General features: G+C 50.5%; 1 protein-coding gene across 8 annotated transcripts; it reads right to left on the reverse strand.

The window, feature by feature from the left end:
• Positions 1-1,260: 1,260 nt before the first annotated feature.
• VEGFA (vascular endothelial growth factor A) lies at positions 1,261-24,541 on the reverse strand. 8 transcript variants are annotated; one of them, XM_050316949.1, is made up of 9 exons: positions 23,485-24,534; positions 17,572-17,623; positions 12,272-12,468; positions 10,456-10,532; positions 10,008-10,040; positions 9,698-9,844; positions 7,225-7,296; positions 5,966-6,097; positions 1,261-3,900 (listed from the first exon to the last, which is right to left on the reverse strand). In XM_050316949.1, the coding sequence occupies exons 1-9, from the start codon at positions 23,548-23,550 to the stop codon at positions 3,879-3,881; spliced, it is 798 nt and encodes a 265-aa protein (XP_050172906.1). In that variant the 5' UTR covers positions 23,551-24,534; the 3' UTR covers positions 1,261-3,878. The 8 variants fall into 8 exon arrangements, with proteins under 8 accessions (XP_050172906.1, XP_050172907.1, XP_050172908.1 ...); XM_050316950.1 differs by lacking the exon at positions 5,966-6,097 and having other exon boundaries at positions 23,485-24,541; XM_050316951.1 differs by lacking the exon at positions 9,698-9,844 and having other exon boundaries at positions 23,485-24,531.

Raw genomic sequence — 24,541 nt, forward strand, 5'->3', positions numbered from 1 at the left:
CCCCTTGTGCTGAGATTTCACATACAGCTCAGCCCAGGGGAGCAACACTGACCTGCCAGTTTCAATCTTTCCAATTTGATGACTTGTAAATATTTTCCAGGTCATATGGAGACAATGCAGGTCTCCTGAGGATAGGCTCGCGGTCTTCATCATCTTGCACAGCCATCTGTGAAACAGCCCATAGATCCACAAAAAAATCCACAGTGGTGAATACGCAAAGGAAGCAACTCCTCGAGTTCCTCACACAGCAAGATCCAGATGGCCCTCGCTCACCTTCTCATCTCACTGCTGTACTCCACAAGATGTTACTGAACACAGTGAACCAGACCATCCTCAAGTACTCATCCTCTTTTCTCCACTCTGCCCTCTGCAGAGGCAGTGACTGCAGATCCACCTGTTGAGCTACCTGAGTCAATCCAAAATAAAAGCAAGATCCTTTACCTTTGCAAGAGCAAGAATGATGCAGACATGAACTGGGTGGTCTGTATTAACCCGAGCGAGTCAACTCCCAGACATCCAGGAACATCCTGCATGCTCCTTTCCAGCTCCTTTCCATTCATCTCCATGGCTGACGAGGAAATGACATTGCTGTCGAAGAGCTTTTCCTCCCAAAGACCCCAAAGCACATTATAAAAGATGTAACAGTATCAAAATCCCTCATGAAGTGATGAGCATGGTCAGAGCTGGTTTTTGTTCAGTGCTGTCCAGGACGAGGAAGTCATGCTGAACCATTACTGACAGCAGGTTACATACACGCTGCTCCAACAGCAAACACCAAGTCCATTACCAGGAAGAGCAGGCTCAGAGCCTTATTTTCATCTTGGATTGTAATCTCCACTAGGATCACCTGTGCAACACCCAGCTCATGGGGCTTGTCTTCTGACAAGACAGAGGTAGGGTTGGGACCATCACAACACTCTCTGAAATCAGGATGGGAAGGAACCCAGGAGTTCTGCCCCCTCAGTCCTGCCCATCAGACCACCCTCTTCTCACCAAGGAGGGAACTCAGAGTGAGCTCCATACAAGGACTCTGGTGCCTACCTCCCGGTCATTTCTATGGGTTTTGGTACCTAGATGCTTTTGGAGGCTCTGGGCCCAAATCCAAGAATCCAACTGGCAGGTTGCGGATGCCCTGTAGCCTCCAGAGGCAATACTGGAGGAACTGTTACACAACGGAAGAAAACCAGGATGCAAGGTAGAAGGAGAAGGCAAAGGAAATCAAGATCAGAATTAAATTCTTTAATACAAAAAAAAGTTTGTTTGTCGTCGTCGTCGTTGTTTTTTAAGATATATCTGTAATTTCTTTGTTTAAAAATAAATATGTACTAAGGAATATCTTGAAAAAATTCACTAGACACAATATGTAGTGTTAATATCTTTTTTCCCCGCAATTATTACAGATAAACAGTAGCACCAATAAATAAAATGATAACAAATATTAAAATTAAAAAGGAGAGAGATTCAAGATGTAGAATTTTCTATTTTTCCTGTTTCTTCTTTTTACATATATAAAAAAATCGTAGCGTCTATTTAATCCGAATCACACATATACATAAACATATATATATATACAAACACATAGCCAAATATATATATAGTATGTAGATGTATATCTAACCCTTGTCTCAATAGGAATGTGTAGGGGTAGGTGTTAGAGAAATTAATTAAATAACTGCCCATAACATGCTACTGACTCTGCCAACAATTGGGGAGATATGGGACGGGACAACAGTAAGGTTAAATTTACACACAACCAGTACAAAAAAAAAAAAAAAAAAAAAAAAAAAAAAAAAAAAAAAAAAAAAAAAAAAAGAGGTACGGCTTATAAATAGTTGAAATTAAATATTAACAAAGAATACTGAAAAATCCCTACTCTTTAATTAAATTATCTGTTTAATTTCTAATTTAAAAAGGGATATTAAATAAGTATATAAAACACTTTCTCTTCCCTCCCCCCGATCGGAAGCCTCTGTCTTGCGCACGATGCAGCATGAGTATTATACATTGCAGATGCAAGCACCCACCCATGTGTTTTCTCTCCTTCTGAAAGCCATCAGTTGGATGGGGAGATCCTAGTGGTTAGTAGTCGCTTGTTGTGAGTCTGTTTTTAGACTGTCTTGTCTTTTTGGAAGCTTTCCGTGTTGTACATTATCAGGCGTTGAAAATTCAATTGCAGATGATGTTTGGCAGCATTCTGACACAGACTGAGTACCTTTTTGATTATTATTATTATTAATAATAATTTTAATCACAGAACTAGATTATATATATCCACATAGATGTACAAACACACTTTCGGGGGGGGTGTGTGTGTGTGCGCGCGTGTGTAAGGTGGGTTTCACATACACCACAGCGTATAATGCCGATACACACATAGCCAAGATTCTCATGACATGGCTAAGGGACTCTGGCTGCCTTCACATTTGATTCCCCAGCTCAAGACATGGGAAAGGGACCTGATATTTACAGTATGTCATAAAAAAAAGTCTTGACATTCTTGAGGGTCATTCACACAGGGCACACAAACTGAAGGCAGCAAAAGTTGCTTTCTTTTTTCCCCCTTCAATCTTGGCATACAAATATATTATTTTTTTATATATATATATGTATAAAAATAAATATATATATATAAAAAAGAGAGAAAAACACATACACACATACATACATACATACACACAGACACAAATGCATACTTTCACATATATACACACATACACACACCCCTACTGTGTATATACTTTTGATTAATATCCCTTTCCAGAAATGTTCCGTAAGCATCTTGGATGCTCTTGAGTGGCAGCTCTGTGCATGAAGAAAGCAGACAGTGCTGAACAACTGTGTGGCTATGCACCGGTCCCCATTCTTGCTTCAGCACACTGTAGACCTTGTGTCCTTTTGCAGCCACCAAGGGCGGGAAATCTAGACTCCTGTGATACTTCCTTGAATGGAAAGTTAGTGCGTATCAGCTGCCCACCATCCTTAAGAGAAGCCAGCATGTCTCTCTGGCAAAGTTTCTATAGCGAATAAAGTCAACGCACAATGTACACTGACATCCCATGTCCCAGCAAGGCAGGCAGGTTATGAGACGTGTAAGGGCGAAGGTTGGGGGAAAAGAGGGGAGGAAGAATCCTTGATCACGGAGATGGCCATTTCCTTGGCCTTTGACCCATCGCACCCTAGGATGCCGCTCTTTGGAACTCCCTGCCCATCCTCTCCATTACCTCTCCTCCCTGTCCCAGGCAAGGAGAAGGTGGTTTGTGGTACAGCACACTCTACAGAGAAACAGCGGAGGCCGCACAAGTCAGTTAGAGTTAAGAAGTTTACACCCAGCGCTTCTACTCAGTCCAGTCTTAGCTTGTTTCTTATGCCCCAAGTAGCCCGCTTGTGTCCACAGCAGTCGAGTATTATCCAGTGAAGACACCAATAACATTAGCAATGTTAAAAAAAATAATCAGTATATATATATATAATATATATATATGTGTGTGTGTGTGTGGTTAAGATATACATATATGTATATATAGATGTGGTTAAAATATATATACATATATATATATGTATATGCATGTATACACACATATATATGTATGCATGGGAAAACCCATCAGATACACCCCTATAAGTCTTCCTGGCTCTGTTATTTAGCAGCATGAAAAGAAAAATAAAATAAAACAGTTCAAAACCCAAAGGTGAATTCTGTGCGGCGGGTGCCTTGGGGAATGTTCCTTCCGGAGTCCATCGTCCGTACTGAAAGTGCTGTGCTCTACCGATCCTTCATTTTTAGGGTTCATTTGGATTAGTGTTTTGTTTTGTTTTTTTCTGTCCAGGCGAGAAATCAGGCTCCAGCAACAGGGCTGTTCCCCCTTCTTTTCCACTGCTCACCGTCTCGGTTTTTCACATCTGTCAAAGAGGAGAGGGAAGGAAAAAAAGGAGAACAGGGTTAATGTTTGTGATGAGGGTACAAGTAGGACAGGGAAGGGGAGGAAGGTGGTGGCTAATGTGTTTAAGAGCACATGGTGTTAAGACATGGCATGATGTCACTGGTGGGGTGAAATGCTGTGCAGATGGGGCAAATTAGCTGAGAATCTCGGTCCCACGCATCAGTCGATGAATTCTACTCCCCCAGGTTCACCTATACGGAGTGGGGGGAGATACTCATACAGGGGTAAATTTAGCAGCAGAATCAGTGGCTTCCTCACAGATGAGCTGAGTGTTTTGTTTGCACCCTTTCACACCATGCACACACAAATACACACAAACACACAGCAAAATAAGGCTAAGCAACGCATGCAGAAGGACACAACCCCTCAGCTCTCCACCTAGCCTCTTGTTTGGGTCAGAAGCAATGCAGACAACAAAGCCTCATGCAGGCAAGAAGGTGAAAAGTAAGTGCCTTTCATTCCACTAGCTGCCACGAGCAGGGGTTAGCAGCAGAGAACAGCAGCAGCCTGAAGAAGCAGCAGGAGAAATGAGAATTTGCCCTCCCCCATTGGGTCCAATTCTAAGTCTTAGAAAGAGCACAAGGAACTTCAGCTTAATCTGCTTTTTATTCAGGAACTGACATGCTAACCACTCCTATGACTCCTTCCTATTTTTCTGGCCAACACACCAACCTCCCTTAGTGCCAATTATCCCATTATAGTGAAATTAGTAAACCCCTTCGGCCATCATGACTTCTTTGGGGTATTGTTTGGTTTTTCTTTGTATTTGTTACTATTTCTCACCCTTCAAACTTTGTGGGGTAATTTCCAGTTATTCTGGGCTTTGGGACAGCATCAGGGGGAAAAAGGCCAAAGGTCTCAGGCTTCAGGGGTTTTGCTCACCAGGAGAAGTTTAAGTTGCTCTATTCTGGTCCCTCCATCAATTACTTTCCCACTGACATCAAAGCACCCCAGAAAATTCTCTGTATACAGAGCAGTTTCCACCACCCTGGCAGTGCCAACACCTCTCTGGTTTGGGCACAAAGCATTTTCATCTCCTAGATCTCTGTGGAAAGGATCTGAGTTCAGAGTCAGAGCCAAGGGCTCATTAGCAACCCCATTTCTATGTCTCTCTCTACACAGGTTGGATGATCCTACACTAGAGATGCACACACACCTTCTGCGAGTCAAGATACCCCACCGAGTTCACCAAACTGCTCAGGTGGGAAATAAGAATCAGTTTCTGCACGTGTCTATGCCACAGGTGGTGTGTGACAGCCCTCAGATGACACATGCACAGCATGGATCTCTTCAAAAAACACCAACCCCATAGTGCTTTTGCGTCTCACACCTCACACCTGAATACCCATCTCTGCCTTCATCCAGAGACAGACTTAATCCTGCTGTGTCCCATGTCACAGACCTGAATGCTGCCCCTCAAACCACAGCTCTGGATAGGACATGGACAGGGAACTGTGAGCACAGTGCAAGAGGACAGGGTGGTCTTCCCTGGATTTTAGAAGAACAAAGAGGCAAAGGAAAATGTAGGTACAGCCTTGAGGGAGGCTCCTGGTGGTTTTCATTTTGCACACAGCAGAGCATCTCACCTACAAGCCGCAGAAAAAGGGCTTGGAAGACAGGGATGATTAAATCCTAGTCAGTTAAGGATTTGTCTTTGTCCAACAGTATGCTCAGAGTTGCATACAGATAATGTACAGAGGGCTACAGATCCTCCCCTGGCTACCTCAGCAACATGAACTGCATTATCGTGTTCTACTATTAGGATACCTAAGATAGAAATGCCTTGTCTCTGGGAGCCATCCCCATCCAAGTCCTAACAGCACATCTGAAATGCACAGCTGCCCTTGGAACCAAGGAAGATCTGTCCTTATACCAGTTAGCCCCTCTGCCCTCTGGCCCACGTAGGACAGAGAAAAGAAATAACCATATAGCGCTGGTGCCAGAAGTCAGCAGGAAGCAAGCTCCCCCCCTCTTTCTCTTTCTCTCTCTTTCTCTTTGTGTATGTCATCCTTCAGGACACAAACCTGCAAGTGCGCTCGTTTAACTCAAGCTGCCTCGACTTGCAACGTGAGTCTGTGAATTTGCAGGAACATTTACAGGTCTGGGGATCTTGTACAAACAAGTGCTTTCTCCTCTCTGAGCAAGGCTCACAGTGACTGCAAAAAGGCAAAAGGAAAGATGTCTAAGCTACAGCGCTTCAGCAGAAAGAAAATACACATGCAACACCCTAAACATCAAAGCAATCCCCTTGCCCCCTCCCGCAGCCCCCATGCTGCCCACTGGAGTGTCGCAGGCTGGTGGATTTTCCAGCAGCACCCCGACAGCCCCAGGACAGCACCCCTTGCATTAGCGTAAAGAGAAAGGAAACAGGCCTTCTGCACAGTATTCACAAATGCTGCATTGGATCCATCGGCTCAGGCCAGAGGGAGGAAGAAGGGGAAAGCAAGGACGGGAAGGTGAGAAGTCCCAGCCAGCTATTGACATATCAATGAAAGTTCTCTGAAGTGGGCTATTTGAGTAGAAAGAGGCCAGTGGCTAAATGAGTTAAATACACAGGGTCTCTGCTCCCCTGGAAAGCAGCTTACTCCTGCAGCTGGCACTGCCCTCCTTTTTGTAAGACCCATCTCAACCTTGCCACCTAGGAGTCTCCTACAGAGGAGCCGTGAATTAACAATGCAGAATTTTGTGAATCACCATGAGAGAGGCAGAACGAAGAGACAGTGAGAGAGACAGGGAGAGAGAAGCCACCAAATCCAGCAGAAAGAGAGAAACAACAACAAAAAAAAAAAAACAAAACAGAGAGCGTGCCCGCCCCAGTTCCCCAGCACCCCCTCTCCAGCTTCCCGCTGTCCCACCTCTCCTCTCCACCTGTGACTCCACCAGACACGCACTCACACGTGCGCACACACGTACACACACACATGCATGGCAGATGCCAGCCTGCCTGTCACCAGTCATCATAGCAGTGAGGGCATAAGACAAATAGGGGAAAGCAGGTGAGTTGGAAGGCGTGAAGAGGTGCAAGGCACTCGCCCATCCACCTGCACTCTTGTGCCTTGGGAAAATAGTCGCCACTGATGATTAGAGAGCCAAGCAAGCTAAAGCCACCTTCCCTGAGACAGCCTTAGTGCCAGAGCGGTGCCACCACCAGTGCCGCCCCTGCAGGATCTGCGGCCCACCAGTGACTGGGAGGGGAGGGTGAGACTCGAGTGAGCAGCAAGCAGGCAGATTGGTTTGGGGAAAGGGAGGGAAGAGACTCTACAAGCAGAGGACACAAACGTACAAGCTGAGTGGTTTGTACCGGCCTTTCTTGCGCTTTCTCTTTTGACCCTTCCCCTTTCCTCGCTTTGATTTTCTGGAAGAAAAACAAAACAAAAAAAAAAGAGAAAGAGAGAGAGAGGGGGGAAAGAAAGGGAGAGAGAGAGAAAATGGAAGAAAACGCAAGGAAGAAGAGAAAAAAAATACAGCCATGTGCCTTGCTGGGAGGGGAGAAGCACATGAGGCAGAATTGGAGGGTAAATCCCAGGGCCGAAGCACAGATCTCCACCTTGCACACACATTCACTGGCCCTCCAGCGCTCCAGTCAGCACCACAGCCAAGCCAACACCAGGGGACTCAGCAGAGACCACCTCCAGCAGGGCTGCTGCGAGCAGAGGCGGATCTGCTGAAGACTCAGAGGGGTACCTGCCCCGTCTGAGAGGGGCAGTGGGAAAGGGACAGGGGGTGAGGGAGAAGGAACAGAAAGCTTGGTAAAAGCATCACGCAACCGCGGTGAGTGCAGACAACCATTCCAGCCAACAAGCACGGGTGCACACTGATTGGCAAGAGGCAACCTGAGTGAAAGGGTTCTCTCCAGGGAAAAGGAAACCACTCTGACCTGATGAACTGCCTGGCACTGGGTCTAGGAGGCAGCTGAGCTCCGAGAGCTCTGCTGTAGGGCTGGTGGCAATGCTGCCTTGGGATGGGAGCCTGGCCTCAGCAACCCACGGACAAGGGGAGAGGTCTGTGGGAGAGGGCTATCTAACCTGAACACTTTGCTCATCCACCCCACCTCCTGCCTGTGGTTCAGAGGACTCCAGGACACTCTACTTAAATGTCTGAAACATCCCCTCTGGCAGTCTCCAACCTGAGTACTGAAGGAGAAAGACGGAGAAAAGGGAGGCCTGACTTAAGTTATTTTACTCAGGAGATAACCAGCAAGTAGCTTTCAGTTCCTCCCTCCTTTCCCTCCTGTCACCTTCCACATGGATCTGCCAGACAGACAAGCAGATGGAGCCAAGGTATTGAATCCATTCTGAAAAATTCACCAGTTGCCTCTGACTCTTGGGCAGGAGCTGTAACAGGCAAGGGCTAGGACATGCAGTCCTGGACACTAACCATGGATCCCTATGGGCCACTGAGAGCACAGGGAGCGAGGGAGGCTGGAGCCTGCGCTGCTACTTGAGCCACACTAGGACAGGACCAATGGAGAGACATCCAAGGAGAATGCCGTAGGCAAAGCACCAGGGTTTGTCAGGCAAATGAGTCCCAGCTCTGAGGCAGTTCCGCAAAGGCTTCCTTGTTCCCTGGTGCAGCCTACCTCGGGAGAGAGCTGTCAAAGGGAACTGGGGGGCAGAAGAGAAAGCACCATAGGTGTTTGCTAGGCCTTATTGAAGTCGTCTAACTGGAACAAGTGTCAGAGCATCAGCTCAATCCCGGGTCTGCCCTACATGTCAGGCAGGAGTCACAGGGAGACGGTGAGGGGAGGAAAATCAACCTGAAGGGAGGAGAGGGGTACCAATATAACGACTTTCAATCCAGCACAAATCAAAGTACACCAGTCTCTCCCATCCCTTCCCCTCCTTCCCTGGGGAGTGCAGAACCAGCAAAGAGCAGGCAAGGTGCTGTTAGAAGAGGAAAGTGAATGCAACACAGTCAGAGCTGGCTGCTACACCCACAACCCATCCTCACCGGAGTTCACACAGACCAGACTCTCGCACACCTTCAAACCACAGCGCCACACAGACCAACCGTCCCCAACACAGCCCTGTGCACAGAGGAGTGTTGGCTGCACTCAGCCCAGTGCAGCCAGCAGCAGATTTCCAGGGGGAGGAGGAGAGGCTGGAAGGCAGCTAGAAGTATACAACCACCAGGAGAGGGGTGAAAGAAGTTCTCTCACTCTCCTGTTTGCTCCCTCTGTCTCTGTTTCAGCCTCGTCTCCAAATATTCACCCCTTTTGTTCCAACTCCACACCTCTAAATAGCAGAGTTGCTTTCCCAGTCATATGCAGTCCAGCTGACCCTCTCACCCTGAGAGGTCATTTCTTCGACAGTGTTTCACATTTTGTGCTCATTCCTCAGACTACTGCAGGATGAGAGCTTATATTTCTACTTCCCACAACTACTTTGGGGAAGTAGTAAAGGGAAGGTTGTGCCTTAGCCTCCTTCACATCACCAGAGCAAATCCATCAGATTGCAAAAAACCCTCATGAAAGCCTCCAACAAGACCCAGCAAGGACATCCACCTCCCTTCATACCCTCCCGGGTCCCCACCCAACCAAAACCAGTGTCACATCCTGCGTGGCATCAGTCCTGCCTCCACCAGGCCTTTATTGCCACCTCGCCCTGTAGCCAGCAGAGTTCCTACCCAAGCTGCTGTGAAAGAAGCCAGCAAGTACTCACTCAAGCAGCAAGAAAAAAATTAATAATAAAGAAAGGTAGCGATTTGCAGAAACCAGAAACACCCCAGGAAGAGGGAAGGGAGAATGGGGGCTGCACCTTGAATCCATACTGGTAGGACAGACATGACGGCACTTCCCTGACTTGGAATAATGCATTAGGAATGACTGCCATGGCCATGGGTCATGCAAGGTCCAGGTCTGGGGTATGAAGGAAGGACCATCAGATCTGGGTTTCTGTGCCCACCTGGAATGGATTCAGAGTGTCGCCCCATGCACTACCATATGCCATTTCCAAAAACACCTTCTCAAAGTGAGTATCTCCAACCAAAGAAAAGGGCAAGGGGCAGCGGGGCAAGGAAACACCAACCAACCACCAAAAGAGGAAGGAGGAAAGGCTTGTCACTTACTTTTCTTGTTTGTTTTTGACATCTTTCTTTGGTCTGTGGGGGAAGAGAGAACAAAGGCCTCATTAGAAGAGAGCTTATCACATATACTTCCAGTATTATCCCCAGTTCCCACCAAGTCCAGGGAAGGACAAGTAAAACCAGCACTGTAGGATGCCCATGGCACAGGTTAAGTCATCCGTCTCAAAGTGTTTGCTCTCCTGTTGCACCTCACTGGTAGCCAGTGCCAAAAGACCCCAGGTTGCAGACTAGCACTGTCCATCTGTGATAGCTAGAGATGGAGGAGCCCTGCCAGCAAAGGACTTCTTTTCCCAGGCTTGGCCATCCCACTGCAAACCAAGCAAGGAGACTGCAAGAAGCCTCTGAACAACAGTCCCAACCCAAAGGCAGAAAAAAGCAAAGGCTCAGAATAAGTTTATTGCAAGAGGAACCAGTGCTGCTCCATTCTCACCTGCAGTCACATTTACTGTGCTGTAAGAAGCTCATGTGTGATATGTGCTGACTCTGATGGGGTTTAATTCTCATGATCTGGAATGAAAGAAACAGAGAGGGTCACTGCCCATTCACTCTTCATATTCACAACTCCAAAGCAGCCTGCTGCACAGCAAAGCATTTGCACCCCGGGTGCTCATGGGAAAAGCATGGCAGAGTCTGAGCTAGCTTTGAGGCCCCGTTTTCCCAGTCAGGGAAGGCCTTTGATCACAGGCGAGCAGCAGCAACACCAGACTCGTGCCAAAGCTCTGTTTGCTCATGCTTGCCAGGTGCCAGCACTGGTGGACTGCCTTGGAGACACACATGGGAGAGGGCATAACACCATAGCAAGGATCTCACTGAGCCATCCCTGGCTGATGCTAGAGAGGCAGTAACGGAACATCCAGCTGAAGCAGTGCTTCAGTCTAACGCACAGGCCCAAAGCACACCTGATTCCTTTTCCCTATGGAAAGGCCATACCTTCCCAGCTGACATCTCACTTTCTCAGTGACTCAACACACAAAATAAATCTGAAGGTCTGCGCTTAAAAGAGCCCTGCAGAGCCAGACATTACCCAGCCCCCAATCCCAGGTGCCTCAAGGGAAGTTGTATTAGAAGATACGTAATATTGTCACAGTCTCTCAACCCAGAACGTGTCTGGACCACTTTAGCGTTTTCACCAGAGGTCTGCTTAAGTGCCTCTGACCTTTCACAGGCACGCAGGCATACCAGCCAAGCACTGTAGTTCAGCAAGGAATGGTAGGAAGAAAACCATCCCTAGCTACATCATGCTAGTATGCTCTGGCCCAGGCTGGAGCCTGCAAGGGGAAAAGCAGAATGGGGAACCACAGAAGGGCACAGACAGGTTCTCCAATGGAGTTTAAACAGAGCTCAAATAACAAGTAAAAAGAGCCTGCTGGCTAATCACTCAGCACTGCACGTCTCTCATCGATATCAAAAAGTGATGGTAATATTTACAGTGGCTGTTCAAGAGCCTGAGGAACAAAAGTAGATGAGGGAGCTGTGGGTTAGGGATAATGGGCAGCAGCACCATTTTGGACACAAGCTGGGATCCAGGCTGACAGAAAAGGGCAGTAACAAAGCTCTCTTTAAACAGTTTGCATCTTCCCCATTTGCCCAGCCTTTGCAATCATGGCCATCTCTGTCTCTTCCAAGGAATGAATTCAGCAGCCTCCAAACAAAGGAGGAGGATGCCCAGAGGCAGAAAGGCTTTTAAACTTGACACTGAATCAGTGTGTTTCTTAGAGCCCCTTTCACCCCTGCTGTGCCAGGATAGCTAATGACCCAAATCCCCTGTACCCCTGACACAGACTGACCTCACATGCCCTGCAGGAGAGAGTACTGACAGGTTCTCCCCTTTCGCACTACTCAGCTGCCTTCAGAACAACAGCTGCATGTACCAAATGCAGAGTTAAAGTGAAGCAAGGGCCCAAGGAGTATCTTCTTTGGAAACTCAGGAGACAACACCACTGGAAATGCTCCTTTGCGTTCTCTAAGCACAAAGTGGTCCTTTGCAGAAATGCTGCTTTACATGCTCCTAGCTACTGTATTTGGGCAAGAGCCAAAACCAGATTCTCCTCTTAGCCTTGAACAGACACGGCAACTCATCTTTTAGCCCTGCATGGTGTAACACTGGGCACCAGGGTCAGGAGAGGGTTTCCCTGGGGTAGGCTGCCCTTCCTCTGAATTAGCTGGGAGGTGGGACTTAGGGTGGTTGTGATGGCTGATTTCCTTCCTTCCAATCAAGCATGGCAGATTGCAAGTTGGGCCCTCACCTCCATCGTGACGTTGTACACATCCACAGGGACACATTCTAGGCCCTCATCGCCGCAGCAACCCGCACATCTCATCAGAGGCACACAGGATGGCTTGAATATGTACTCCACCTCATCAGGGTACTCCTGGAAAATGTCCACCAGGGTCTCAATTGTCCTGCAGAAGCTGCGCTCGTAGACTTCCAGGAATTTGATAACTAAAAGGAGGAATGGAGGGAATAAGTTAATGCAAACTTAGCTCAAGAATGTCTAGTGCTTTGCCCCTTAAAATGAGCCAGACAGTTGCAACACAACTACCCTGTGCTTTTCACTAACAGTCTTGCAGGCCTAAGGCCTTTGTCTGTGCCCTAAATGCACACACACATAAGTGGGGAAGAGAAACACACAATCTCTTCCTACAGCTGCTTCAGGCAGAGGCAAGATAGACAAGAAACCCTCACTATTTGTCCCCCGATGTGTGCCACAGGTGACTCTTACCCAAATCCCTTCTCTGCTATTCCCCATACTCCGAGGATGCTGCCACTAAACATATCAGCCAAAAAGCACCTGAAACTGCAGTAGATGATCTGCACTCTGGATTAAGGCCCTTCACCAGTTTGCCCTTTACCCCCTTTCAAAACAGCCAGTGGATGCCCCAGTGGGTTTTAGAAGGCAAGGGAATAAGCCAGAAGCATCCTTCGTACAGACCTCAGCACAGAGACGCTTTCAAGAACAAGCAGAGGTTCTGAACCATGCAGCTATGCATCTTCACTCTTGCTGTCAGCTATCTCTTTTGCCATGCAGAACATGCACCTCAGCAGGCCACCTCTGAACCACAACAGCACCCACTACAAGTCACAGCCTCCCTGTCTCCACGCTGACCACTTTCCCAGACCAAGGAATCAAGCCACTCACTGAAAGATTCAAAGCAAGCCCACAGCACCCCCAGGATTAACTAGACTATATATTTGGCTACTGAACCACAATGAGACAGTGTGGGAGGGGGAACAGGGTGGATCTGCCATTATCCCGTGCCTTCCCTACGAATGGAGCAAACACTAACTGCTTGCGATCTGCACAGATTTCACAAGCATTTCTCAATGTTTCCCAGTCTCTTGCCAAAGCTTCATTTTGCTGCTTGGTCAAGGGTTGGAGAGATTTAAAGAGATGAGAGATAGGATAGATAAGTACACACGCACAAAAGCCAGGTGCTAGTACAGTACTGCAAACAGAGAGTACCTGGAGCCCTCCAGGCCTCCTAGCTCTACCAGCATGCTGGCAAGCAAGGATGTCTCAAACAGAGCACAGGATAAGAGTACACACAAAGAGATAGTACCTGCCCCATGGTGTTATGCGCTATAATGATCCACCTGTACGGTATGCAGAGTGCTACAGCACCAAGGTTGATAACTCAGAGTGATAAGAGCAAACTGCTTGCATCATGGAAAATAATGGTCTCCAGTAAGCGTTTCTGAAGTGCCCTGAACTTGTGACAAACTGGCATAAAGGTTACTTTGCCACAAAAATGCAAAAGCTTCAGGGCTTGGAGCTCACAGCCCGCAGTTAATTGTTGAAAGTTAATTCTAGGTCATGCAGGGCTGACAGTGCCCCAGTGCTGAAGTGATGAGAACGGGTACAAGAGGGGAGGAGCTTCCATCCAAGGAGTTTGAAGTGTCAGAGAGTGTGAGTAGCTATTAAAAGAGAAAGTGGCTTGTGAAAGGGAAATGTAGTCTGGCAGGCATGGACTGCTTGTTGGTATTCCTTGTCTAGAAGACAGCATGTTTCTGTTCCCTGTCCCTTCCCTTCCTCTTTCCTCCTCCCCTAACTGCAGTATATCTCCTATCTTGTCTGTGGCTAGCTCATTCTTCCTGTTCCCCTTCAGAGTGACCTTAGTTACTGCCTATGTTCCAACAAGTTGAACAATTTAATATGTGGGAAATTCTGCAGGCACAATGACAGTTGATGAATTGCACTGTTGATTATTCACCCTGTGCCAGTAGAAAGGATCTGGGAACTCTGGCAGAAAAGGCACAGTTCTGGATAAAAATGCTTACAGACCCACATCAAGGGGAGCCGATGGAAGGTTAGAGAGAGGGAAAGCATCAGTTACCTGTGAAGATCAAATGCTCCTCACCACACCAGTCTGGGGCATAAAGGCGGCAGAAACCAAAACAGAGTAGAAAGCTGAAATGAAACTGATCAATGCCTTGCATGCCTTACGTGCATTTCTAAATTTTTGCACTACCCAAGCAGCTGGTTTACACCAGAGAATCCAGACTACAGATTGGCCCCAGAACAGCACATTCAACTTCTTTTGCAGAGCCTTTACTTTCACCACTGCACCCCAACAACTGTACTATACAATTATCTGGGAGATACAACAGGACCAAATCCTTCCCATAAAGAATCGAGGAGCTTTCACCTTTACTTTAACGCATGATGGTTTTCCTAAGTCTGAATCAGCCTCCGAAAAGGAATCAGGGAATCATTCCCTAGCTGCCAGTCAGAAAATCCTACCAGGAAAGGTGTGTTGCCTTGATTTAGCTGGACACAGAGCATTCACATGGAGACCATGCAATGCTCCATAGTTCATTTGCACAGTTAGCACCCAAACCAAACTGGAGCACATGACTGAGGTACAGCCATCCCCACAGCAAAGCCCTCCCCTGCTACCATACCTACACTTCTAGCCCTATGCACTGGGAGTCATACTCCACACTTTGCCAGGCTGATTCAGTCTGTGTTTCCTTTCCATTAGCTGTGTCAGGGACGGAAGAAGGTCTGTCTTTCATGGGGAAGCATAGGAAGGTCACCAAAGGACTAACACTACTTGGCCTGCTCCCTTCCTGCAATTTGGGCTTCAGCCCATGTTAGAAGTTAATCCTGCAATTAACCCACACCCCTACCCTGCAAAACACCTCCAGATTTGAGTCAGAAGTTCTTCATTGTGAATGGAGGGGGAAGGAAGGTTAAAACCCAGTCAGAGCCCACATTAACTCTTCAAGGCAGACACAGACACAGCAAGCAGGATTCAGTCCAAATTTGGAGCAGTCGAGTGGGAACATGCTGGACTAGAAAAGGAGAAAGTCTATGATCATTTTGCCTCCCTCCCCATCAATGGCTTAGGAGCAATACAGACACGCTGTTCTTTTAAAAATAAAAGTTCAGCCACAAGTGCTGGTGGTTTCCTTTATTTATACCAGAAAATCTTTTCTCGTGGAACAAAGAGTGTTTGTCTGACTCCTCTACAACTTCCCGTGCCACAAAACATGTGGAAGGCTCTCTTGAGCACAAAAGGGTAGGGGCTGAATCTAAAATTACAGTTTCCAACCAGAGTAAGTTCATCCCAAATAAAGACCTGTCACCGCTTGAAATCTCAGAGCAAGCACAGAATGGCCAAAGACACAAAACCACATTTCACACCAATCCCAAAGCCCCCAAGAGCTTCAGCAGAAGGCACTACACGACTATCCTTGTGTAACAGAGGCACATCATTGTCTCCTCTTCACAAAGGAGAAACTGAGGCATAGAGAGAGGACCTCTAAGGTCAAACAGCAGGACAGAAGGTAATGCCAGGAGTCATGACTTCTAGCTCACAGATATATCTCTACATTGCAGAACCAGAAATAGCACCAAGAACAGTAACACCTAAGTCTCACCACTTATACTGCCAGACCAACTTCTCCTGCAATTCCATCAGCCTTCTTGTGACAGAAGTTAATTCTGTTTGATTTTTCCCCTCCCCAGGAGGGATTTGTTGGACACAACGAATGGCAGAGATGAGGGCACTAGCTCTTTTCTACCAACAGCAGAGGACTGGTTACCAAAATAAGCCTCACAGCAGGCTCCATCTTGATCCCTCTGGAGGCACTGAACCTTCTTCTGTTGACTTCAGCAGGAGCAAGGGTCAAGCGCAACAGGCAGCAGCCTGCCAGCAAATCAGAAATTTCACCCATGCAAAATGGACACCTATGGCAAACACAGCCTGCCACAAACCTCTGGCAATACACATGCAGTCTGTCACACCAGTAAAGTTACAGAATTTAAACTGACTGCTACCAAAGGGAAAAAAAAAAAGAAAAAAAAAAAAAGCCAATCTGGAGCCACACTGCTGGAGCCCTCTGCTGACCTCCGGCTGGAATAACGCTGAAGGTCACAGCCTGTGGGGACCCTGCAACATACTATCCAGACCCTGCTATGCAATGAGTGACCTGCTCTGCTACTAAGGTAAGAGGAAAACACGGTCAGGATGGTCCTAAAGCAGCTGATGATCACCTCAGCCTGAAGGCTCCAAAGTCCACAGCCCTTTTACCCCACTGCTGAACTGAGGACTGTGGACAGAAAGCCAACCGCCTGACACACACAGGGCTCCACTCGACAGGGCGCTTGCAAGAGGTGTCTCTGACCAACCCCAGGGGGCTGACTGCCCTTCTGATCTACATTTACTTTCACAAACCAGTGAGGCAGAGGACACTGCAACAGCCTGGTCTTTGGGCAGCTGGAGAAACACAAAATCACAATGGCTGCAGAGGTACCACCTCATTTCCTATCAGGCAGTGGTCCCATCTGTACTGGACCACCGGGAACGAATTAACTAGAACCCACCAGATCACACTGCTGTCCCCTGCATCTGCAAAGCCTGCTAGCTCCAACCGGAGTAAAAAGGTGTATTTTTTGAGCCTGGCTCTGTACAGCACCCAGCAATATCCTGACTGGGGTGTACCTGGGACTGTCGAGAAGCATGAGACCAGAAAATCATCCTGGATTGCCCTTTTCTCCTTCTCTCCCCCGGGGACCTGCTGCCTGGGGGCCGCTGGGGCGCTGCTCTGGCCTTTGTTCCGGGATCAGCCCCGGCCACCCAGACGGGCATCGCCAGCGCCCCCCGGAAAGAGGCAGACAGCACAAGATGACAAATCCCTTCCTACAGCACTGTGGCGAATCCCCAGCAAACTGCTCGCTGCTACCCAGCTCTTTGTGTGCGCCCGTGTGTGTGTGTGTATATATATATATATATATAAATGAGCGTGCGTATGTGCACTAGCGCACGCACGCAGTTTCCCTCTGAGTTGTGGTAAGCCAGCAGCGGGCTGGGCCAGCCCTGCTGCCCGCCCAGGCTCCGCGGCCGCCCCGGCCCCACGGTCCGGCCCGGGCCCGCGGCGTGGGGCGGTGCAGCCGCCACGAAGGGGCCGATGGCGGCGGCGCCTCCCGCCGGCTGCCCCCTGCGCCCGCTCCCCGTGAGGTGGCGGTGTTGGCCTCCAGCGGCTCTGGGGGCTCCTGCCCCCCGCCCGCCCCCGCCCGCCGGGAAGCCGCCCAGCGCTTACCTTCATTGGGTTTCCGCTCCCCGTCCCCCAGGGCAGGCGCAGCTTTCGACAACTGCAAAGACAACACAAAATCAGTCACAACACGGAACCGTGACGCGGTCCCGGCGCGCGGGGGTATCCCGGGGAGGGGGCCGGGGGGTCCCGCTCCCGGTCCCGCCGCCGGCGAGGGGGGGCGGAGGGAGCCCCGGCGGGAGGGTGCGCCCCTGAGGCGGAGTCGTCCCCCGCCGGCCGCCCCGGCTGGCACAGAGGGACCTTTTGTTCCCCCGTGCCTCGGGGAGCCGAGAGGAGCAGGGGCGGCAGGGCCGCGGGCTGGGGGACGGGGCTGGCAAGGCGGTGCGGCGGGCCCGAGAGAGGCCCCCAAAGGGAGACACGCGTCCCCGGGGAGCCGGGCAAACACCAGGAGCAAATCTGAGCCCGCGGGAGAAGAGTAACAGGGGTGACCTGCTGCCGCCGACACGACTGGTGGGCCTGGGCACCACTTCCTCCCATAAAGGTGAACCCGGCCCGGGAGGGCAGAGGGGGGGAGAAGGGCGGCCAGGCGTGAAAGGGCATCTCTCCCTTCTCAATGTCACACATGTCTGTCGCCCAGCAGTGGTGGCCACCGAGGTGTCGGCATCTGGCCGGGTGTCAGGGCGATTAACTGTGACAGCACCACTTTGCCGACAGACGCAGCCAAACTGCCCAGGTTTCCTTCCTCTCTGCTGGAAGGGAGGGTGACGCGCGCTCTCGCCTAACGGTCCCGGTCCCCAGACCCTGCCTCGATCCCATTCCTGCGCTCCCCGCGGCTTCCCCTGGACGGGAATCAAAAAGGCCACAAGTTCTGCATTCACTCCTGCTGCCTCTTGGGACAAGGGGCATTTCCAAACCACTGACGCAGGCAGCAGTGGTGACAGGTAACTCACCGCCAGGTCTGTATGGAGAAGCATTACACCACTTTACTAAGGAAGTCTTTTTAATTCCACCAGGTGAAACAAAAACTCCACTCCTCCTGCTCTTCGTGAGGGCTTTACCTCTGACGTAACTTTCCAGCCGTCAGGTTTCCCCCTGCTGTTCTGTTCTGAACCAAAACGAAGAATGCCCAGCATTCTTCACTTCTCCCAAGGTACTGTGCCACCTGTGATGCCATTCACCCTAGAACTTGCTGCCTTTCACCAGAGGCCCAAAAGGAGCATGGTGATACACACAAATGCTGCTTTGTCAACAATATGCTGCGTTTAGGCTTAGAAAAAGGCCCTCTGATCTCATAGCCGAAGACAGAGCTGAATTAAGAAGGCCAAGTCCACCCCAAGCTCACAATGGGAATCCACCACCTATGGTCTTCTAGGCAGCCCCATGCACAGGGCGGCACCACCATCCGAGCTGTCCAAAGTGTCAGCTTTTAAAAGACAAGAGAGAAAGCTAGAAACCCCTCTCCCAGACATTCCTTTGTGTCTGTAAACAGTTCCCTTTACCTAAGGTTCCCCTGACCAAACCTGCTTCTGATTTTAACCAAAGTCTTTCTGTACCTGGGCATAACTGACCAGCCCAGACCTGAACCGCCCCATGCGTGGATCTATTTCTTCTCTGGGGAGGAGAGGGCTGTGTGCCGAACCTCAGTGCTGTGACAACACTTTAAAAAAGCAGGTTCCTAGAAACAGTTTCATTCCTGAAGTGTGAAGGTCACTGCAACAGCACAAACAAAATGGAGGCAGTGGAGGTTGCAGCGGCCTTCCAAAGCCACTCAGCGCCTGACAATCTATGGGTAAAAGGAAAACCGCATCAAGGGCAGAAAAGCCTCAATCTGCTACGGCACAGGAAGAGGATCACGAGCCAAGTCAGTTTATCCAAGTCACAATGCCCCCAAGACTTTTCTCAGAGGGATTTTTGGTTCACACACAAAACGACCCTGAGACTGAGCAAAATGAGTTCGGAGTCACCTTGAGGGACATTTTTACCCATTCTCTATGCAAGGCTGCCCAGCGGGCTGCCAAGCCCACCGCCTCCTCAGATGCAAACACACATGGTATACAAGTAATGAGAAGCAGAAGCAAGCCACACACTTTCACTGCTCACCAGCACCTTGCCCTGCCCCAATGTAGTGGAGCAGGAGCCAGAACAGTCTCCCAGTGCTCACCTAGACCTGGGACGTGATTGCACATCAAGGATGGGAAATGAGAGGTGCAAAGTGTGCAGAGAGCTTCTGAGCATTCCCAGCAGAACTCTCAGCATAAACTAGAAAGGTTTCCCAGAACTATCACTAACACACACTCTGCTTGCTATTCCAAGAAACTTTTCTGCGCTTTCAGCAGTGCCTTTCACCTGTGGCTAGTGCCCTCAAAGCACGTCCACTAGAACAGCAGCGAGGGGAGTCTTGTGCCTCACTTTAAACCAGTCTGCTACATATCAGACAGGGCAACGGGGAACCAAAAACATTCCATGGGACAAGCAGGCCCAGTGTGCCCTTCGGTGGGAGCCTGAAGGTCACACTCTCCTCTGCTGGCTTTTAGCATTACCCAACAGTTCTGTAACACAATTTTCTTCCAACATATTTTCAACATTTCACAGAAGTGTGGAAGTAACCCTTGGCCTGGCCTCGAGAGTGGGATAAATGACCCCAGGAATGGGGTTCACAAAGAGGAAGCTTCTTTCTGTGCCCTTTGCAGGTCGCAGCTAATGTACATTCCTGCTGTGGAGTAAAATCCTCTCTAAGAAATAAACCAACTTCACACCATCCGTGTGTCTGCACCTTCCCTGTCTCCCTTCTCCCCCAAGGGAGCAAGCTTTTCTCTGAAGGGAGAGAAAAGGTTAATCAAGTCATTCCTCTCTAACCATCACCCCCCTCACCACCACCACCAGCACTCTTTCTCTCCCTTCCCCTCCCCCTAATCTGTGCAGCCTCATTAAAAGAGCTTTGTAACTGTTTAGGACTGGAACAAACAATCCATCCACTTTGAGAGGGACTCTGGGACAGGAGTTAAGGCACTTTTCGTCTTAGGCACTAGAAATTCTCAGAGGTTTCTACTTAGAGGAGGGGGGGGACGGGACTCACTACACTCCTTCTCCATTGTACATGCAGACAGAGGTCAGTAATCCCAGAAACTGCCAGCACAGCTGAGGCACCTCTGACAGAACTGACTGGACACGAGAACGGATTTGGGGTTGATCAGGAATCAGTGTACTCCTCACATCTCAGCACGGGCTTCCCTCTCCCCTGCTCCCAAAGGAGCGCTCCTGTTCCCAGACCATGGGCCTGGAAACGGCTCCGGGGAAGGTGACCCGCTGCGTCCAGGCTGCCTACAGGCTGGGGAAGCAGGTTCTGGTGGCTCCCCATCGTGGCCTGGCACAGAGGCACACCAAAGGCAGGGAGCCTGGTGGGTGTGTGATCATTAGCAGTCTAGTCACAGGCTTGTTCTCCCTCCCTCAGTGTCTAATCACTGCCTGCTCCCTGTGGCAATACACTTGGTATAGCCGGGTCCCTCCACTGTTCAGTGCAGGAGGGAAGAGCTCCCAGTCCCTTGTCAGGGGTGACCTGTCACCAGGCTGCCAGCAAAACCCACAGACAAAGGAAGATGGGGAATGACCAACTCTCCCCCATTCTTTAGGAAATGGGTGACTGGAAGGGGACAACAACGTAACCTCTCTGATCCCATGGGGCATGAGGACTGTGCAGTACAGCTCAGCAATCAGCTGGGAGGGCAGCACTGCAAAAGCACCTTTCACTCCCTCTCCTGCACAGAAAGGCTGTCGCCACTGGTGGAGGCTGACACCTGTGGCATCAGCACCTCCCAGACCCAACTATGAAATAATTTCCCACCATCCCAGTCTTGCTGCAGGAGCGACCATAACAACTCCCTCAGTAAGGAGTCATCCCCCTGCCACCTCCACCTGAGGGAACACCTTGATTCCAGCATCCCTCTTCCTTGACTTCCAGGAAAGCTGCACAGCACACACACTGGACCCTGCTTTCCCAACTCAGACTCTGCCAGGGCTTTTATTTAATGCTCTCTAACGCGCCTGGCTAGCTAGATAGGTTTTATTCAGTATGACAGCCAGATTAACAGTACAGATAAATATTATCATCAAAGCACAAAACCCTAGTCCCGGCGTGAAGAGTCATGCCTTCTGCCATGCCCAGAGTCATCGTCAAGCTGCCTACGTGAGATCTGCTGGTATTTCTAACGTTCCCATCACCGTGGTGCCCGGACGATCAACGGACAAATAAGGACAGAACCGAAGGGCAGACCTCACCGTCAATCTGCCTGAGCACTTATATTGCCCACATCACCCAGGTACCCGAACTTCTAGCAATCTCTCATGCATCTGATCCTGCAACATTTACTCCCAAACCCCCATTATTTTCCCCTACCTTTTTTCCCACCATTATACTCTTTATTTTCTCATCTGCACCGTCCTCCAGCCTGGGAGAAAAGGCAGCACGAGGCTTTTATGCAGCTCCCGAGGACAGACAGAACTAGACTCTACCTGATCCGCCGTTTCCTCTTCTGGGGAAGAGGAAGGGGAGGGGAGAAGGAACAAGGGGAGGGTTAAAGGGTATTATCACTAGACACCGATACAGAGTTGTCTAAACCTATAGCTGGGGAAGAGATGCTACTGTACAAGTTTGCTGAGGAGCTGGGAGGCAAAGAAACCCTTGCCCTGGGTGACTGTGGAAAAACTCTTGGAGGGTGGAAAAAATTGTCCCACAAGCCAAATCTGGCAGGCAGGCAGGCAGCAGAGAGCTGCTCTGTGCCACACTCAAGTGAGAGCTGCGCCTCAATTCCCATCGAGCACAGCCTAATGTGCGCCTGTCACTGGATAAAGTAGAGATATAACAGGCTAGAAACAAAGCGTGCAGTGCTTGCATGACTTCAGTTACAGCTGAAATGGCTCCTAATTGGGGAGTTGCCTTCCAGCATCGGTGCTGAACAAACAATGTGAATAACTGATTAGTTTGCAAGCGACGTTTATTTTCATGATTGTGGGAGATGATCTGGCCCACGCTCTCTCCAAGTGCCGAGAAGAAATGGCAGGAGAGAACTAACCTGTTATAACCTTTAAAACGTAATCCATGCCTGCCTCACGAACAGCCACTTTCACGTGGGCACTCTGTCTAAACCCCTTAATATCTCTTGGCAACACAGCCCTCTTGACTCTTTAGAAAACAGATTTATAGGACAGGTTTGCACAGGAAGCTGCCTTTCTTTTTTCTTTTTCTTTTTTCTTTAAAAAGAGAAATAAAAGGTGAAAGAGGTGGTTTCTAATCCCTCAGGAATGACAATGAGGTAAAAGTGACTGAAGAGGAAGAGAAGAGAAAAATCCATGATTTTGTAATCTCGGTGCAGGAAATATGTATTTTGATTTTTTTTTTTCCCCAATCTGGAAGAAATTCAGGATCCATTTTGTCCTCTTTGATCTCTATTTGTTTTTCCATCTAGGCATTTTGAACTCCACTCGGCGGCACGAACCCGAGCTGGGACCCAAGGCAAATACCGCCGAAACACCCTTTTGCAATGTCAGGAGACCCGAGGACGGGAGGCGAGGCTGATGCAAGAAGCCAGCGCGCTGCCTCCCTGCCCCGCGCCCCGCCGGCCGCAGCTCCCCGGCCCCGGCGGGACTCCTCGGCCGCGCCGCCCCGGGAGCCCCGCGCAGCGCACATGTGCGCGGACACTCCGTATGGCGCTGCCGGCTGCCCCGGAGACTCGCGGAGCTCCGGGCAGCGCTGTCTCCCCCGCTGCAGCACCGCACGCACACGTGTCTGCGCTGCGGGCACCCACCCGCACCCCGCGCCGACAGAGTGGCCGCACCGCACCGAGCAGGTGGGAGGCAAAGGGGGGCGAGAAAACAAAAAGAGGGGGGGAAAAAAGTATTTTCGGCCGTCTACCCTCCCATCCCCTCCGGTACGCGTGGCACAAAAGCCCCCGTCCCGCCGCTTACCTCCGCGCTCTGGAGATAGAGCAGCGCCGCCAGCCCCCAGTGGATCCAAGTGAGCAGAAAGTTCATGGTTGCCGGCGCACGCCGCGGAGCGGGGCCCGCCGCGCTCCGCCTCGCCGCCGCCGCCCCGCCGCCGCCGCCGCCCCGCCGCGCTCTCGCCCGCGCCTCCTCCGTGCCCGCCGCCGCCGCCTCCTGGGGTGCCGCCGGCCGGGCGCTGCGAAAGGTTCCGGGGAAAGGGGGGTTCCTCTTCGGGGTCTCCGGTTTCACCCCTCCATAAGCCCGGCTCTCCGCCGGCCCCCGCTGCTGGTTTCCGTGGGCGCTCCGCCGGGCCGAGCGCAGGCTCCGCGGCCGCCCCGCCGACGCCCGGCCCCCGCCGCCGGGCAGTCCGAGCTCCACAGTGGCGCCCGTCCGCGGCCGCTTTCCCCGCGTCGGGGCAGGCAGGCACCCGCGCCGCGCTCGCTCGGTTTCGCGCACTCACGCCAAAGTTTGCGCGGAAACTTTCAATGCATCTCTTTTCCAGCGCCCCCTCTTCGCGGCGGCTGTCTCCGGCGGCTCCCCGAGCCGGGGTCGCCTCCCCAGGGGAAAGGGGCTGATCCCACTGCCGCTCGGTCCGACCCCTCTCCGCAAGTCGGGGTGGTGGTGGCGGAGGGGACGAACAGAGCGTTTTCCTCCTCTCCTCTCTGTTTCTGTCTCTCTTTCCCTCACTCTGTCCACCGCTTTAAAAAAAAAAAAAAAAATCAGAATAGTAATATATCGGGGAAAAAAAAAAAGGAAGAAAAAAATCCAAACTGGCTAGAGAGGGAGGGAACTGGGGCGTGGAGAGGCTCTGTAGGAAAGGGAGGAAAAAAAAAATCCCAGCGGATCAAAGTATAAGTGGGGAAAATAAATTAAACGAGAGGATAAAGCAAGGCGGCAAGCCAACAGCAGGTCCCGGTGCCCGGGGAGGGCTGCTCCCGCGGCGCGCTGTCCCCCGCCGGCGCGCCGTGCGCTCCTCGCCCCCGGCGCGGCGGCAGCCCCGCTCCGCGCACTCCAGCGGCGGCTCCGCGCAGCGCCCGCCACA

This window comes from Myiozetetes cayanensis, unplaced genomic scaffold, assembly GCF_022539395.1.
Source record: "Myiozetetes cayanensis isolate MyiCay16 unplaced genomic scaffold, myiCay2020 scf2-11, whole genome shotgun sequence".
Classification (NCBI taxonomy): domain Eukaryota; kingdom Metazoa; phylum Chordata; class Aves; order Passeriformes; family Tyrannidae; genus Myiozetetes; species Myiozetetes cayanensis.

Excerpts from the sequence above, each read along its gene's own strand:
- VEGFA (XM_050316949.1), bottom strand. The coding sequence starts at position 23,550 with ATGAACTTTCTGCTCACTTGGATCCACTGGGGGCTGGCGGCGCTGCTC. Across the intron at positions 10,533-12,271 it reads TGTACAACGTCACGATGGAG|ATCATGAGAATTAAACCCCA; the intron begins GTGAGGGCCCAA and ends CTTTCATTCCAG. Across the intron at positions 9,845-10,007 it reads GTCAAAAACAAACAAGAAAA|GTGGGCACAGAAACCCAGAT; the intron begins GTAAGTGACAAG and ends AATCCATTCCAG.